The 16,499-nt window shown below is 34.5% G+C and overlaps 1 protein-coding gene, 1 long non-coding RNA gene and 1 pseudogene across 2 annotated transcripts; 2 read left to right on the plus strand and 1 right to left on the minus strand.

Annotated features, from left to right (window-relative positions):
* Positions 1 to 2,913: 2,913 nt before the first annotated feature.
* Positions 2,914 to 4,002, minus strand: LOC134252630 (uncharacterized). Its single transcript, XM_062735121.1, has 2 exons — positions 3,416 to 4,002; positions 2,914 to 3,271 (listed from the first exon to the last, which is right to left on the minus strand). Exons 1-2 carry the CDS (start codon positions 4,000 to 4,002, stop codon positions 2,914 to 2,916), a joined length of 945 nt encoding a protein of 314 aa, XP_062591105.1.
* Positions 4,003 to 4,757: 755 nt separating this feature from the next.
* On the plus strand, positions 4,758 to 7,460 carry LOC134252641 (uncharacterized). The gene is made up of 4 exons (XR_009988999.1): positions 4,758 to 5,377; positions 5,536 to 5,619; positions 6,807 to 6,866; positions 7,182 to 7,460. It is a non-coding gene; the product is annotated as an uncharacterized LOC134252641 (long non-coding RNA).
* A 3,681-nt stretch (positions 7,461 to 11,141) lies between these two features.
* Positions 11,142 to 12,326, plus strand: LOC134252647 (uncharacterized; annotated as a pseudogene).
* The last annotated feature ends 4,173 nt before the right edge of the window (positions 12,327 to 16,499 follow it).

Raw genomic sequence — 16,499 nt, forward strand, 5'->3', positions numbered from 1 at the left:
CGCACTTTTAACTTAGCATTTGGCCATACCTTGAATATAGAGATGAACAGTGTGTCAGCGCTACTCCTCATTTACCGGTGCACAGAATTTCGTCATACATTGCAGGTATTTAGGACACCATGTGTAGATGTGCATATTACCAGGACATTCCGATTCCATTATTTTTTCCGGGAATTTCCGCACTTTTAACTTAGGCATTTGGCCATACCTTGAATATAGAGATGAACAGTTTGTCAGCGCAACTCCTCATAAACCGCTGCACAGAATTTCGTCAACCTTTGCAGGTATTTAGGACACCATGTGTAGATGTGCATATTACCAGGAAATTCCGATTCCATTATTTTTTCCGGGAATTTCCGCACTTTAAACTTAGGCATTTGGCCATACCTTGAATATAGAGATGAACAGTTTGTCAGCGCAACTCCTCATAAACCGCTGCACAGAATTTCGTCAAACTTTGCAGGTATTTAGGACACCATGTGTAGATGTGCATATTACCAGGACATTCCGATTCCATTATTTTTTCCGGGAATTTCCGCACTTTTAACTTAGGCATTTGGCCATACCTTGAATATAGAGATGAACAGTTTGTCAGCTCATAAACCGCTGCACAGAATTTCGTCAACCTTTGCAGGTATTTAGGACACCATGTGTAGATGTGCATATTACCAGGAAATTCCGATTCCATTATTTTTTCCGGGAATTTCCGCACTTTAAACTTAGGCATTTGGCCATACCTTGAATATAGAGATGAACAGTTTGTCAGCGCAACTCCTCATAAACCGCTGCACAGAATTTCGTCAAACTTTGCAGGTATTTAGGACACCATGTGTAGATGTGCATATTACCAGGACATTCCGATTCCATTATTTTTTCCGGGAATTTCCGCACTTTAAACTTAGGCATTTGGCCATACCTTGAATATAGAGATGAACAGTTTGTCAGCGCAACTCCTCATAAACCGCTGCACAGAATTTCGTCAACTTTTGCAGGTATTTAGGACACCATGTGTAGATGTGCATATTACCAGGACATTCCGATTCCATTATTTTTTCCGGGAATTTCCGCACTTTTAACTTAGGCATTTGGCCATACCTTGAATATAGAGATGAACAGTTTGTCAGCGCAACTCCTCATAAACCGCTGCACAGAATTTCGTCAAACTTTGCAGGTATTTAGGACACAATATGTAGATGTGCATATTACCAGGAAATTCCAATTCCTTTATTTTTCCGGGAATTTCCACTTTTCAACTTAGATTTTTTTGCCATATTTTGAATATAGAGATGAACAGTTTGTTAGCACCACTCCTCTTAAACTGTTGTACATAGTTCCGTTAACCTATGCTGATATTTAGGACATATTCCATTATATTATCCCAAAGAGTTTTGCCTATTATTCAAGAAAATTTCTCACACCCCCCCCCCCTACTTCAAATTAATGTGTGGATTTGTATATTGTCAAGAAATTTTGATTCCATAATTTATCTAGAAACTTCATTCCACATTTAAATGTCCTCATATGCAAGACATTTTGATGTGAAGATTTTTTGCAATTATTGCCCTTTGTGATCTAAACTATGTATTTAAAGTGCACTGTGCCTTTCATTAAATGTGTTTTACCGTCAAGTTATGGGGGAGCGTGGGGTATGTGAGCTAGCTCACTTTTTCTTTCATTTTGTCAGCGCAACTCCTCATAAACCGCTGCACAGAATTTCGTCAAACTTTGCAGGTATTTAGGACACAATGTGTAGATGTGCAGATTACCAGGAAATTCCGATTCCATTATTTTTTCTGGGAATTTCCGCACTTTTAAATAAGGCATTTTGCCATACCTTGAATATAGAAATGAACAGTTTGTCAGCGCAACTCCTCATAAACTGCTGCACAGAATTTCGTCAAACTTTGCAGGTATTTAGGACACAATGTGTAGATATGCATATTACCAGGAAATTCTGATTCCATTATTTTTCCCGGGAATTTCCGCACTTTTAACTTAGGCATTTGGCCATACCTTGAATATAGAGATGAACAGTTTGTCAGCGCAACTCCTCATAAACCGCTGCACAGAATTTCGTCAAACTTTGCAGGCATTTAGAAAACAATGTGTTTATATGCATATTACCAGGAAATTCCGATTCCTTTATTTTTCTGGGAATTTCCTTACTTTCCAACTTAGACTTTTTGGCCATATTTTAAATATAGAGATGAACAGTTTGTCAGCACCAATCCTCTTATACTGTTTTACATAGTTTTGTCAACCTATGCTGATATTTAGAACATATTCCATATCCCAAATAGTTTTGACTATTATTCAAGAAAATTTCTCCCCACTTCAAATTAATGTGTGGATTTGTATGTTGTCAAGAAATTTTGATTCCATTATTTATCTAGAAACTTCATTCCACAATTAAATGTCCTCATATGCAAGACATTTTGATGAGAAGATTTTTTGCAATTATTGCCCTTTTTGATCTATACTATGTATTTAAAGTGCACTGTGCCTTTCATTATGTGTTTCACGGTCAAGTTATGGGGGAGCGTGGGGTATGTGAGCTAGCTCACTTTTTCTTTCATTCTTTTGGTATAGGAAACAATCTGCTCATGTACAAATATTCGGTTTCACTGACATAGTCTTACAATATACTCTCGTTTTCTTTATTTATTTTTTGATTCCCGAATCAACTTGGTGAATTTGTCTTCTTGGTCGTAGGTGTATGATGCATCATGGTAGGACTAGGCATGATGTAACCTACTGAAGAACTGACACAGACCATCCAATATTCTCGATTAGGATCGTGTAAAGCTAACATGACCACACTCGTGATGATGAGGGAAATACAAATGTATAATTGTGCAAAATACTCAATTTCTTCTCGAGGAATATTTTCTCCACAAAATTTCCAATGAGGTGTTACTGGATGAGATCCGTTTGAGGAATCCATGAATCGAAACTAAGGGGATATCCTTTCCACCGGATTTTAACTTCTTGAATGATTTTCTTCCCTATGCGTCGCTTTTTATACCCCAAGATTTCCTCCACTTCGTGAACATCGTCTTTTTTAATGATCTGTTGTAATTCTTTCTCGTAAAAAGTGCCTTCTAATTCCTCACCGTTGTAATCTTGTACCCGATACACGTAAGGGTAACGACCGGGGACTCTTTGAGAAATGGTAAAGAGTTCTGTAGTCCAGTTGGGTAAATATCCTTTTTCAAAAGTGCGTTTGGCTTTACTGATGCGCACCTGATCTCCCGTTTTAAATTTGGGTTTTCTAAGGGATTTTTGAGATTGCCCATATAAAGTTTTCCAGACTTTTAACACATTGGAAGGCTTCACCTGAGCTGGAGCTCTTTGGATACTGCGATGGAAAGTATGATTGTAAGCATACACTAAGTCCGGTAAGACCTCTAATTACCGCCTGGTTTTATGACGGGTGAAATAGCGCCACATGCGTGCTTTGAGAGTTCTCTGAAATCGTTCCACGATACTGGTTTTGGTGTCCGTATTGCGAGTGGTAAAGAAATGAATGGATTTAAAAGCCTGTAAGAATTCTTGATTGGTATATTCTTTGCCTTGATCCGATTGAATGCGGACGGGGCGTCGACCGTCTTGTTGAAAAATCTCTTGTAATCCTCGAATCATTTCATTTCCCGTTTTCTGTTTTAAAGGCACCACCCAAGCATATTTAGATAAGACGTCAATGGCACACAATAAAAACGTATAGTCGTCATTGTGTTTCTTTAAACTGGACACATCGGCTAAATCTAATTGCCATTGTTCGTCTATATCTGTCACTCTGGTCTGCTGTCTCCGAAATTTTCTGTGAATGGGTTTATGTAAGGTATAGGTATCCTGCTCCTTTAACCATTCTCGTATCTTTTTCAAGGAAATCTTATGTCCCAGACTTCTGACCTGACGATACAAAGCTTGTATCCCCCCGTACCCTCTCTTGGGATTGTAATAAATCTCTTTTAAAATGTCTTCTACTTTCTTCTTCTTCATTTTTTAGGCAATGAAAGCCAATCTTCGTTGATTTGTTGTAATTTCTTCTTTTCTTCTTGGTTTTTTAACTGCTTTTTAATTGCTCTAAAGGGACTGAGTCTGGGTGTGAATGTTTTAAGCACTCTTGATCTCTTTTCTGCAGGTCGACTAATAGGGGTTAAAAAGGAAGAAGAAGCATCCTGAAATCCGCTCTCTTCTTCATCTTCATCACTTAAGATCCCTTTAGGAGTACTGATTTTCCCTGGTTTCTGCATTGAAAAATGTGTGTCACTGAACAATAGTTATCATGTTTGAATAACAACTGAATCTTTTGTTCTGTCGAACTGATGCTGAGGAAAGCACATTATTGTATGACGTTAGAAGTTTGTTCTTAATTTGTGTCACTGAAAACAATGGTCGTCAAATACAACATATATTTTGTGCACCCTATAGATCTTGTGAAAACATTATTTACAAGAAAGGTTTATTTTGTTTTTGATCTTTGTGGTTATTATGAGTAAAAAAAAAAAAAAAAGTGTGCACATTTCATGACCTCTTTTGAAGATTATAGAATTATTATTGCATTCATTTATGTGCTGCGTAAAAATTCGTTCATTTTTTTTCTTCTGAAACATTTTCCATTCACACATAAAAAATAAAAGTTTCATGACGTCCAAAAGTGTCAATTAAAAAAACTGAAACTGTCCGGAAATAGAGAGACTAAACTTGGATTCGTGCTTTACAATACCTAATTTCAAATCGAGGCAGAGCTCGTTTTTAAAAGGCGCGGTTGACTGTTGAGTACGCGGCAGCAATGAGGATTATTCTAATCCTAACGTATTCTATGATCTTGGCCTATACACCCCAGACTGTATGCATACCATGTACGCCATGTAAGGAATTCACTAACATGCATTTCGCCAACTGCCTCGCGGCGGCCCCCTCAATGTGCGTGTTTGTCAGGGGGCAGGCCAAAACCTTTCTAGTTGCAAATTGTGAAGTCAAGGTTTTCCACCCACATGTCGATAAGCCAATATTAAAAACACCATTCATAGCCAACTGTGGTAAGTTTTTATTTTCATAGCAATTCTTAAGAATTATAATTATTTTGTTTTTTGTTCATAACCTCATCCCCCCTGATGACTGATTTAACTTAGTTTTCGAAGCATTAATTTATGGTATGTCACAAAAAACACACTTTAACCTTTTCGGATTATTGAAGGAATTTGGTAAACTCCTGTGCCTAACTAAAAAAACATTTTCAAATATTTCCAAAATAGAAATATGTAACAAGCTATTCATTATGTTGTAGACAAGACTACGGTTACCATACCAACCAAGACCACAGATGCAGCGGAAACTTCAACATCAACTACCAAGAAGTTTCTCATTACTGGTGATTACTTTAAATGAAATGCAATTAAAAAAAAACATTTTAAACCTTTTCTGATTATTTAGAAAATTTTGTAAGCACCTGTGCTTAGACTTAAAATAAGATATTTTCTAATTTTTTCCGAAACAGAAATGTGTAACAAGCTATTCATTATGTTGTAGACAAGACTACGGTTACCGTACCAACCAAGACCACAGATGCAACGGAAACTTCAACATCAACTACCCAGAAGTTTCCCATTAATGGTGATTACTTTTAAATAAAATGCTATGTTCATATAAATATTTACGAGGGTTGTCCGTAAAGTTCGTGGACAGTCTTAGAATTAAATAAATGTTGCGTCATTGATATTTATTATTAGCATATTTCTAATTCTTTACTAAATGTGAACTGAGAAATGTAAAATCGGATTCAATTTCAAATGTTTAATTACAATTATGACCTCATAATCAGACTTGGTATTGAGACCCGGAGCACCGCAAAATTTCGATAAAAAAATTATTTATCACGTTATAAATTTCATTTCCATTTTATAAAATTCTGCAGAAATCTGGATGACTTTTACATTATGAAGTTGACAGAAGTTATCACTTCAAACCTGCAAAATTTGAAAATTCAAAGTTGTAAAATGGCTGAACAATCAAAGTTAAAACATTTTAAGACGGATCGGAAATTGTTAAAAAAGGGACGTTTTCGGAAAAGGTGGAGCAGTAAGCAGTGATAAAATTCTGCGTAGACATCGGATAAAACAACTACAAAGACCAATGCATTTTATAAACAATCGGGAAAACATAGTAAAAGAAGCCATACATTATTATATAGTTGATATATAATATTTTCGGACGGAAAGAACAGTTTACAGGATGATATGCGTGAAGAAAAACCACCACTCCGAGATTGCAGCGCTGTAAAAAATGATTTTCGTAACATGACTTTACTGTATTTCTGTGAAAAATAAAATAGTTTTTACGAGGACAGAGATCGAACGCTTGCAGGATATGAGACAGGGAAAAGTTACATGAACTCGTATTATGCTTTTGACGTCGTGTGACGTCACGAATTTTCATTTTAGTGCTCCGGGTATGAGTGTGTGTCTTTTTTAATCTGATAAAAATATAACTATTTGTGCTCTGTTTTTGTTGAAAACTTGCATGTTAATAAAATGAAACATGAATTTAATGAAAATAATAGTTTCATATATTTTGTCAATATTTGTAAGTAATTATCAATGTTGTCCACGAACTTTCCGGACAACCCTCGTACATTATGTATAATTTACATTTATTTGGTTTGAAATAGTATATATCATACATTTAAGAAAACATAAATTTACAAGTGTTAGTCATTTGTATAAGAAGATTAAATCTTACATCTTATTTAAACATGAATTACTCAATTTATTAAGTTGTATATTTCTGATATAAAATTTCAGATGCAGTTTTGTCTACGAAAGTTCCCGGGGGATTGAGTAAATTATTATCAACCAAAGATGGTAATTTTAAAATTATTTTACACAGGGTTCAAATAAATGAGTGCTCATTGGTCAGGGGGAATAAATTTCTGAAAATTAAGAGTAATGTTTTTTTTTTTTAATTGAATATGTTGTGTAGATGAAAATCTAAATAAATAAAAAAATAATCTTGGAAAGAATGATTTAATTACTATTTTGTATGTACTTAATGCCAAAATCAAAAGATGTACCTGGTATCTAATTACAATATTAATAATTGCTTAATTGAATCTTGATAATGGTGCAATCATGTAAGGTTAGGAAGAGATCTTAATTTGATATTTTTTCAAATTTCAGATATCATTATGCATAGTATCTCACCAACTTTAATAATAATCTTTGCCATCATCATCATTGCTTACAAGAAATGTGTAAATAGACGTTCTAGACATGAAGTCAAAAGCCAGTCCACAAGCCCCATAATCCCTTCTGTAACAGATTCACCCTCTTCAACTATTGAAGTCGAAGATGCAGGAGTGCAGGTGACCCCCACCCATCAAAATGAAGTGGAAGATGTGAGAGTGGAGGTCACACCATCACGTCCTATTTGTCCAAAAGGGAGGACACAGCCAAAGAGAATTGCCAAAGAAAAAAATGCAAAAAAGAAATTTGCCATTTAAATAATTAGCATTTTATTATTGCTTTTTAGCATTGTTGATTAGACTGAAGTAATTTGATTATGGATTTAAAAAAAAATTTCAGGGTATAAATTTATTACCTACTATTGTACTTGAAAGTCATACTTTATCTAAAGAGACAATCATTAATATTAATGACACATGGCAAAACGATTCTCCTCTTATATCTTTTTTTTTTTTGGTTCTGAGGTATTACATGTTTCTCTTTAGAAAACAATGAATGTCTGATTTTATTGATATGTAAAGATTTAGTTGTAAATTTCATAAAGTAATGTTTAAAGAAATTAGGAATGTCAGTCAATGCTATTTTAAAGCATAATTTCGTGTGTAAGTCGTTTTAAATTTATACGAGGGTCATTCAAAAAATACGTAGACAATGCTTCTCATCGTCATATGATTATTACAAGATTATAGATCAACACATTTTCGTAAACATAAACATTTATTTTGTCGAAGTGTGAAGTTTCATTCCATTTGATTAAACAGAACTCACGTTAGCCAAAATTAAAAGCAACATGTTTTGTTACCACGGAGCACGGTTAACCAATATTGTAACGTCAAAAACAACGCTGAGAAAGTTTGTCAAAAGTATACACATTTTTGTTATTTCAAACACGGTTTGTTGCGTCTTCTCCATTGAAAATACATATCCACAATACTTAACACCTGGTATGCTTACAATAATTGTAAAATATAGCTTGAATTAGAATGTTATTGTTTTCAAATTCTTTGATTTACCATGCAACTTTATTATTTCTACAACATTGAAGCACACATCACGTTCAATGACGTTCCTAACTCTTTTGACAATATTTTTAACTTTAACCTGTTTCTTTGCAGACAATCCATCGTCCGATTCAAGCTCGCTACCACTCAAAAATTGTATTTTCAATTTAATACAAATACACAGATTTTTTTTTATACAGATCCTGATTTATAAGGATTTTTTAACCTTGTAGAAAAAGTTTCCTAAATGTAAAGTCTAATTTTATTGCTACTTGCTGCTCCGTGACGTCCACCAACGTCATGGTTTTTTGCCTTTTTTAATCAAGTCCATATGTATTTGAAAGCTGATATCTTTTAAATGGAACGAGATATTACATAACCTGATTTCATTTTAATTAATACAGCAATACTTTATTTAAACATGTAAATTTTATTTCGTTTCAGATTCATTTATTAGAGGTATAGCTGTAAATACTATTAAGTGAAAATTAGAAAATTACTCAATTTTGACGGTGCTCCGTGACCCCATTTTTGCTGTTTTAAATCCTTGGTAATTTTAATAAATATGAGGATACATTCCATTTTTTTACTCAAATTATTTGAATCTGTTGTTAAAATATTTGTACCAAATTTGGATATAATATGACGTTAAATAAAAAAGTTAGGACAAAAGTCTACGAACTTTTTGAATGACCCTCGTATTTAAAGACAACCCAAAACTTTGATATGTCACTTTCCTAAAAAAAAAACAAATTACAAAAAAAATTTGATGGGAAGAATTTCCCAACTCGCTCGCCCAGTCTCATCTTTTATTTGTACCTTAAACATAAAAAAATTGTAAACATAACAGTTCATGTATTTTCATTGTTCATACAATCAATGGTTGATAGGTTGTTTTTCTTTTGTTACAATTAGAACAATATTATACACGAAGGATTTTCAGATTTTAGACAGGGTGCTGATTTTTTGTATAACAATATTATACATGAAGAATTTTCAGGTATTTGACAGGGTGCTGAATTTTTTTATTTTTTCTTTTTGTGTGTGAATGTATACATTCCATGAATTTATACTTTCATTCCATTTTAAATGCTTACATCCTGTCTGTTGGTATGTTATTATTTTTTTCATGAGGGTACCCTTGTTTCTATTTTGTGCATGTTGTAGAGATACTGCCAAGGTTTTTCACATTCCTTGATTTTTTTTTCAAGTCAATTTTTATATGTTCATAATGTACAATTTCCATTTTTTGCTTGTTTTTTTTTAAATATTAAAAGTGCCAATGTTTAATTGATTTTTTAAAAATGATAACTACCAAGTTGTGTCAATGTTTTTTTATACATTTTTGTAGAGATACAACAAAAATTTGAAAAATATATACATTTGCTAAAGGCATTTTATTTTAGCAAAAGTACCAATTTCTGTTTAGTTTTTGTAGAGATGACTACCGAGTTGTGCCAATGTTATATATATATATATATATATATATATATATATATATATATATATATATATATATATATATATATATATATATATATATATTGTAGAGCTACTACAAAGTTAAATAAAAAAATGGGGAAAAAAATGAATGTGTTATTTTGTTTGTTCATTGCATGCCTCTTTCTGAAAATCACTCATTAAAAAATTATGGGTCTTAGTTTTATATCACTGAATTTTCAATTCATAATTAATGAAAAATGATTGTTTGATATTTTACAGGTGAAGTTAGGAGTTGATAATGGAAAAAGTTAAGACTAGGGTTCGATTTAGTGAGGATGTTATATATATTATCTCATAAATGAATAATTAAAAATGTATATGTTATTGTATGATAAGATGATTTAATCATTCAAAAAGTTGAAATGCATATTGTGATAGAAGAGAATGTTTATTTACATATATTTATTATCTTTTCAGTTGACATATAGACGGATAACCAAGGCGTTAGCCAGTGTTATATTCACAGAACTATGTAAGTGATTGATTTTCAACAATTTGCACCACAGCGCTAGCTGTACGGTACAAATACACATAATGCTTAGAGTGCTTAAACTGTGGTAGCGTTAGCTATGATATTAAGGCGATAGCCATATTAGTTGTGGTAGCGTTAGCTACAAAGTTGATTATACACAAGGTCATAGTGCTAGCTATGAGATCACAGAATTGTGTAAGTGATTGATGTTCATCAATTTGGGTCACAGCATTAGCTGTACAAATAATGTTTCAATGGCTGAACTAGTTAGCATTAGCTATGAGATTGAGGCGTTAGCCATACCTGGTAGCGTTAGCTACAGTAGTTAATCATTCATACAAATTCATAGTGTTAACTATGAAAGTTGGCGTTAGTCAAAATTAAGATTTTTACAGTCACACTTAGAAATTGTAGATAATGATTCATGTTTAATTATATTATTAATTTCAGCTGCAGGAGAGAAGGATAGTAATTTTGTAATCATACCCAGGTGATATCTGTTTTTTTGTACCGGGAGATGTAAGTTGATTTCCAACAAAAAGAGGTATTTTTCATATAAATCACAGGGTTAACTGTGAAGAAAAAGTATTTCTATATTGGCATTGAGTAAAGTTTGTATTAAGCGATGACCATGGCTGGTGGCTTTATCAACTAAAGTTTGTTGGCTACAAAACTGTGATATAAGTAAAATCATTCACATAAATACATAGCACTAGCTATTATTATATCTGGCGTTAGTCAGTTTGTGTAATAGGACTCCTTGAAAAAAGTTTTTGGTGAGATATATACTCATAGCGTTAGCTGTGATATCAGTATCTGCCATCTTTTATGAAGGACATAACTGCGTTAGCAGATTTGACTGTCTGGAATATGTGTTTGTTTTCTTGTACAAATTTTTCACTTACATTACAGCCAAACATGTCCCAACCAAAGAAAAGACGACGACTGAATGAGGAAGAAGAGAAAGACAAAATAAAAAACCTAATGAAGGAAGTTCTGGCAGAGGCCCTTCCAGCCATCACAGAGACTGTTGCGGCAACTGTGAAAGAAACTCTGAGGGTAACTGCAAATAAAGATACCTCATCTCAGTCTAACCAGTCTAATACAGACAGCAATTTGGAGGGAATTTCCATGTCATCCACATCATCTGCAACATCGACTGGCACATCAGCTGCGACATCATCTGTAGCGTCATCTGCGACATCACCTGCACCATCACAAGAAACACTGCAATCATCGACTACTGAAGGTAATAAAAATAAGGGTACAGGGCCACTTCACATTGGTCGTCCTTTGGGTCAAGGGATCGATAGGAAAATTAAGGCTGAGGAGTTCAACCAGTTAGGATGTCTGGTGTTCAAACAACCATATGCCGAGTTGGAGGCGGTGCAGGCAAGTGACAATAGCGTCACATTTCTTCAAAAGGAACACAAATACTTCTTCAAATCCTTACAACAGTGGACAGGAGCATTCCACGTTTTTGTGGCAATTTACTGTGAGAAGTTCCCCGAACAGGCACCAAACCTCATGAAGTACATGGCTACAGTCCAGAAGCTAAGTTCTGTTGTCGGGGAGAGATCGGCATTCCACTATGACGAGCAATTCAGAAAATGGAGGGCAGAGATTCTAGACCAGATGCCGTGGGAGAAGATAAACTCTGAGCTACATTTCTGAAGCTTTGCAGATTGGTCTAAAATCAAAATTGTTTCAAACAGAGGGAAAAACCATTCGACCAAAACAAAACCAGCAGCAGCCATTTCGTGTCAAAAACAACAAAAAGCCATATTTTAGCTTCAACAACAATGCTGGACAGTGTGCAAGATCAAACTGCGAGTATGCTCACATATGCAGTAAATGTTTTGGAGATCACAACAAAAAAGACTGCCGGCTTCCAGACAACAACAAGAAACCTAATCACTCAAACACAAAGCCAGCAAATACCCAAACTCCATTCAAGAAGTAATGTTGTGACTCCTATTTGTGTAAAGACATTGGCAGTTTGGCTCCAAAATTTTAATCAGGAAAAAAGACAATACCTCATAGATGGTTTTACTAATGGTTTCAGAATTCCTTATCATGGAGACAGAAAATTTAGGTTTAGTGAAAATCTGAAATCTGCGAAGGAAAATATAGACATTCTGCAGCAAAAAATTGACGTAGATATTTACATTAGATAAATTGCCATTCAAAAATTTACAAGTTTCTCCCCTAGGATTAGTTCCTAAACAAACACCAGGTGAATATAGAATAATACATCACCTTTCTTACCCGGACGGCTCTTCAATAAATGATGGCATTGGTAAAGAAGATTCGGCAGTTTCCTATCAAACAGTAGATGACGCCATTAAACGTATTCAGCAATTTGGGAAAGGAGCTCTGTTAGCAAAAACTGACATTGAAAACGGTTACAAAAACATTCCAATTCACCCTTCTGATCATGAACTTTTTGGATTTGCCATTGGTGATTACTTCTACTATGAAAAAACATTACCCATGGGTTTAAGCTTTCCCTGTAATCTATTTGAAAAATTTTCTACAGTAATTCATTGGGTGGTGAGCGAAAAATCAAAAATTGAAGGATGTGTCCATTTGTTGGATGATTTCCTGTTGGTTGGCCCACCATGTATGGTGTCCTGTAATGGCCAACTAAAATTATTTTTGAAATTTATGAATGGTATAGGAGTACCAATAAAAGAATCAAAAACTGTATTTCCAACAACAATTTTAACTTTCTTAGGTCTTGAATTAGACACAGTAGCCATGGAAATCCGTTTGCCTCAAGAAAATTTGCTTCGAATGCGTTCCCAAATTGATGTTTATAAGAGCCGAAAGAAAATTACACTCCAGGAACTACAGTCTGTAATCGGGCTCTTGAATTTTTAGGTTCAGTTGTGCACCAGGCAGAACATTTTTGTGCCGATTAATAGATCTTACAAAAGGCTTGCAGAAGCCACATCATAGGCGCAGATTAGGCAAAGAAGCAAAAGCCGACCTTGAAGCGTGGTCAATATTCCTTAACCATTTCAATGGGAAATCACTGTTCTTAGAAGATGTATGGTACACATCAGACAAATTGCAACTATTCACAGATGCAAGTGGACTTGGATTTGGTGGATATTTTGGAGTGAAATGGTTTTATGGTAAATGGCCTTCATCATGGTCCAAGTATCACATTTCTATCAAAGAACTCTTTCCAATTGTGGTCGCAGTTCAAGTATGGGCTCAAGAGTTTGCAAACAAGAATGTATGTTTCTTTTCGGACAATATGGCAGTAGTGCAAGTGATCAATAAACAAACGGCTAAAGATGTATTACTTATGAAACTATTACGTCGTCTTATAGTTCAGTGTCTGAAATTTAACATTTATTTTCAATCTCAACATGTAAAAGGTGTGAACAATATACTTAGTGATAAATTGTCTCGTTTACAGATACAAGAATTCCGGAAACTTGCTTCAACAATGAATCAGAACCCAGTATCCGTGCCAGAAGTGATGTTCAAGCTCTTAATTCGGTGTCAACATATTTGATTGAAAGCGCATTAACAGTAGGAACAAGAGCATCCTATAGAAGAGCCAAAGAAGTGTACACAACTTTTCAACAAAAGTACTTTCCTGATTCCCAGTTATTCCCAATTTCCCAAAACCAATTAGTTTTGTTCATATCTCATTGTTTTCAAAAGAGTTTGGCTCCACAAACAGTTTTAAGCTACCTGTCAGCACTCACACATTTCAGCAAAATGGAAGGTCATGAAGACCCAACACAACATTTTAAGGTGAAACGAGCCATCCAAGGCTTTCAAAAGCTTAAAGCAAAGCCAGATAGCAGACTTCAAATTACTCCTTTGATGCCTCAACAAAATGTGAACTCTTTGCCGAATTGCACCCATTCTCATTATCAGATGCACTTATTCAAGGCTATGTTCCTTTTTAGCACGGCCCTCCGAAACATCAGAGGTGGGATCAGGTGCCATGGAGGAGTGAGCATCCCCTGCTGACCGGTCACACCCGCCGTGTGCTCGTTGTCATAATCAGGAAATAACGGAAAAATCCGTGGTTGAGTGATTTATGAAAATCAAACATAGCCAAAATAAATGAGAGCTAAGGGATTTGACAAAAAAAAATTTCCAGGAATTTAATTATTGTATTTTGACTGACGTGAAGATGTATATAAAGAATGAGCTAAGTAATCAATGGAGTAATACTGTATATACTCGCCTATAAGTCGGATTTTTGGGAGTTAATTTCTGGTCCAAGACTCTATGTCCGACTTATGATTATATAATTTTGCATGAAAGACTTAGATTTTACTTGTTGTCGGCTACATGGACCATATAATAGTTCTAAATTTCTTTTCTCAGGAGACAATATGGATGATAAAAGTATAAAGTCATCTACGCTTAAAATAAGTGGCATATAAGCAAGACTTCAAGCAGGTATTGGGAATTACAGCAAAGAAGCAGTCCTGACAGATTCACTTCAGGTAACTGAGGAAACTAAATCCGTGGCAGAAGTCATGAAAAAAAAAGTTCTCAGGAGATTGAACGCCTGGCAGAGGCCATAGAAAAAAAAGTTCTCAGGAGATTGAACGCCTGGCAGAGGCCATGGAGAAAGAAAAATCGGTTCTCAGGAGGAGATTGAACGCCTGACAGAGGCCATGGAAAAAGAAGAGTTCTCGGGAGATGAGGTGCTGACCTCTGTAAGGCGAAATATCAAATGAAGAAGAACTATGACTTCGTGAAAAAAGAAAATGAGTGCTTGAAAAAGAAGATAGAAAGGATGCAGCTAGACTTGTCCTCTTAAAGTGAGCCTTTTGAAATCGCTGAGGAAAGTCAGGAGATTCCATCCAGTCAGGATGCCATTCCTCCGACTCAGAATACGGAACTAAGATTTGTGAAAAGTATTGAAAAAGAAAGTATTTGTTGTTATAAAGATACTGTAAATTAATGTAAGCAAAGAAATATCATTGGAATTTTAGAAAGACAAAAAAGGTAATATTATAACATAACCTTACAAAACGGTTGTATTTTTATTAATTTTTAAAATAACCATGCACTTACAGGATATTACAACTGATGTGTTTGAATTAATGTTATTCTAAATTTTAATACAAATCAATTATACTTCACCTCTTATACTCTTTTCAGGAAAGAGGAGAATGAGAACCGACAAGGTCTGCCATCCACCAATTTTCCAAGAAAAGAAAAAGGAAAGTTCCAGTAGGACAAAACGGCGTCTGTCCAATCCCTACGCAAAATCTGCGTTTGTTTGGTTCTCTGACGATGACGATTTCCAACGTTACCGAGTCTTCTCTACTCACCAAAGAAATAGCGTCTACTGTTAAACATTTTACAGACTTTGAGTTGCCTCCAAGTATACAGAGTGTTTGTGCGCAGAAATACAACAGAACCATCAAAACTTCCAAGATATTTTTTTTATAACAAAATGAAACCGACAAATGCAATGCTGTTGGGACTACAGCAAGAAAAACAAGAGGCCCAAGGGCCTTTTAGGTCACCTGAGCATCATGCAACAACTTTCAAATGATTGAATTTGGTTCCTGTTTTAAGCTAGATGATTTTGCATTCACAATTTTGAAAAAGGTACCAACGCTCATCATAAATATACACTTAGCAATTGTTTGGTTTGTTTAATTAATTCCATAAGCAGGGTAGGGGAACAAAAATGTCTGTCAACTAATCAGTAATATTCAGCGATAATCAGGAGTGCTCCTACCACACATGAACCCCTGACCCTAGGTCTACACATTGCACAATTTTTGAAAAGGCACACTTGCTTATCAAAAATGTTTGATTAATACCAAGGAGCATATTTCAAACAATTAATTTTCAGTATACAAGTATATTTTTATCAAAACCCTCTAAATTCACTTTTAAAAAAATGAGTATTAAACTGAAAACTTAGATTATCGTATTAATCTGATTATGCATTCCTTTTTGTGTTGATTATAGTTGCCTAACTTGCTTAGGAAATACGTGAATTTACTGATTCAGTAAGGAAATACATGTATTTACTGAGTTTTTCAATACTTGTTACACGTATTTACTGACTGTGTTTTGGTGAATCTGAAATATGAACAGATGCACAGTATATTCAGTGTTTATATCGGTAAGCATATCATATGAATAAATAATACTTTTAATAAACCATTATTTATTTTAAAAATCTTTTTAAAAAAATATTACTTGTGAATATTACCAAAAATAAACATGATTATATACTGCTTTCATTTTTCTGATAAAGAATAATAATAATTA

This window comes from Saccostrea cucullata, unplaced genomic scaffold (assembly GCF_032062105.1).
Source record: "Saccostrea cucullata isolate Sc308-1 unplaced genomic scaffold, CSIRO_AGI_Scuc_v1 ctg13054, whole genome shotgun sequence".
Lineage (NCBI taxonomy): Eukaryota > Metazoa > Mollusca > Bivalvia > Ostreida > Ostreidae > Saccostrea > Saccostrea cuccullata.

Excerpts from the sequence above, each read along its gene's own strand:
- LOC134252630 (XM_062735121.1), bottom strand. The coding sequence starts at position 4,002 with ATGAAGAAGAAGAAAGTAGAAGACATTTTAAAAGAGATTTATTACAAT. Across the intron at positions 3,272-3,415 it reads ACCCGTCATAAAACCAGGCG|AAAACCCAAATTTAAAACGG; the intron begins GTAATTAGAGGT and ends AAAATCCCTTAG.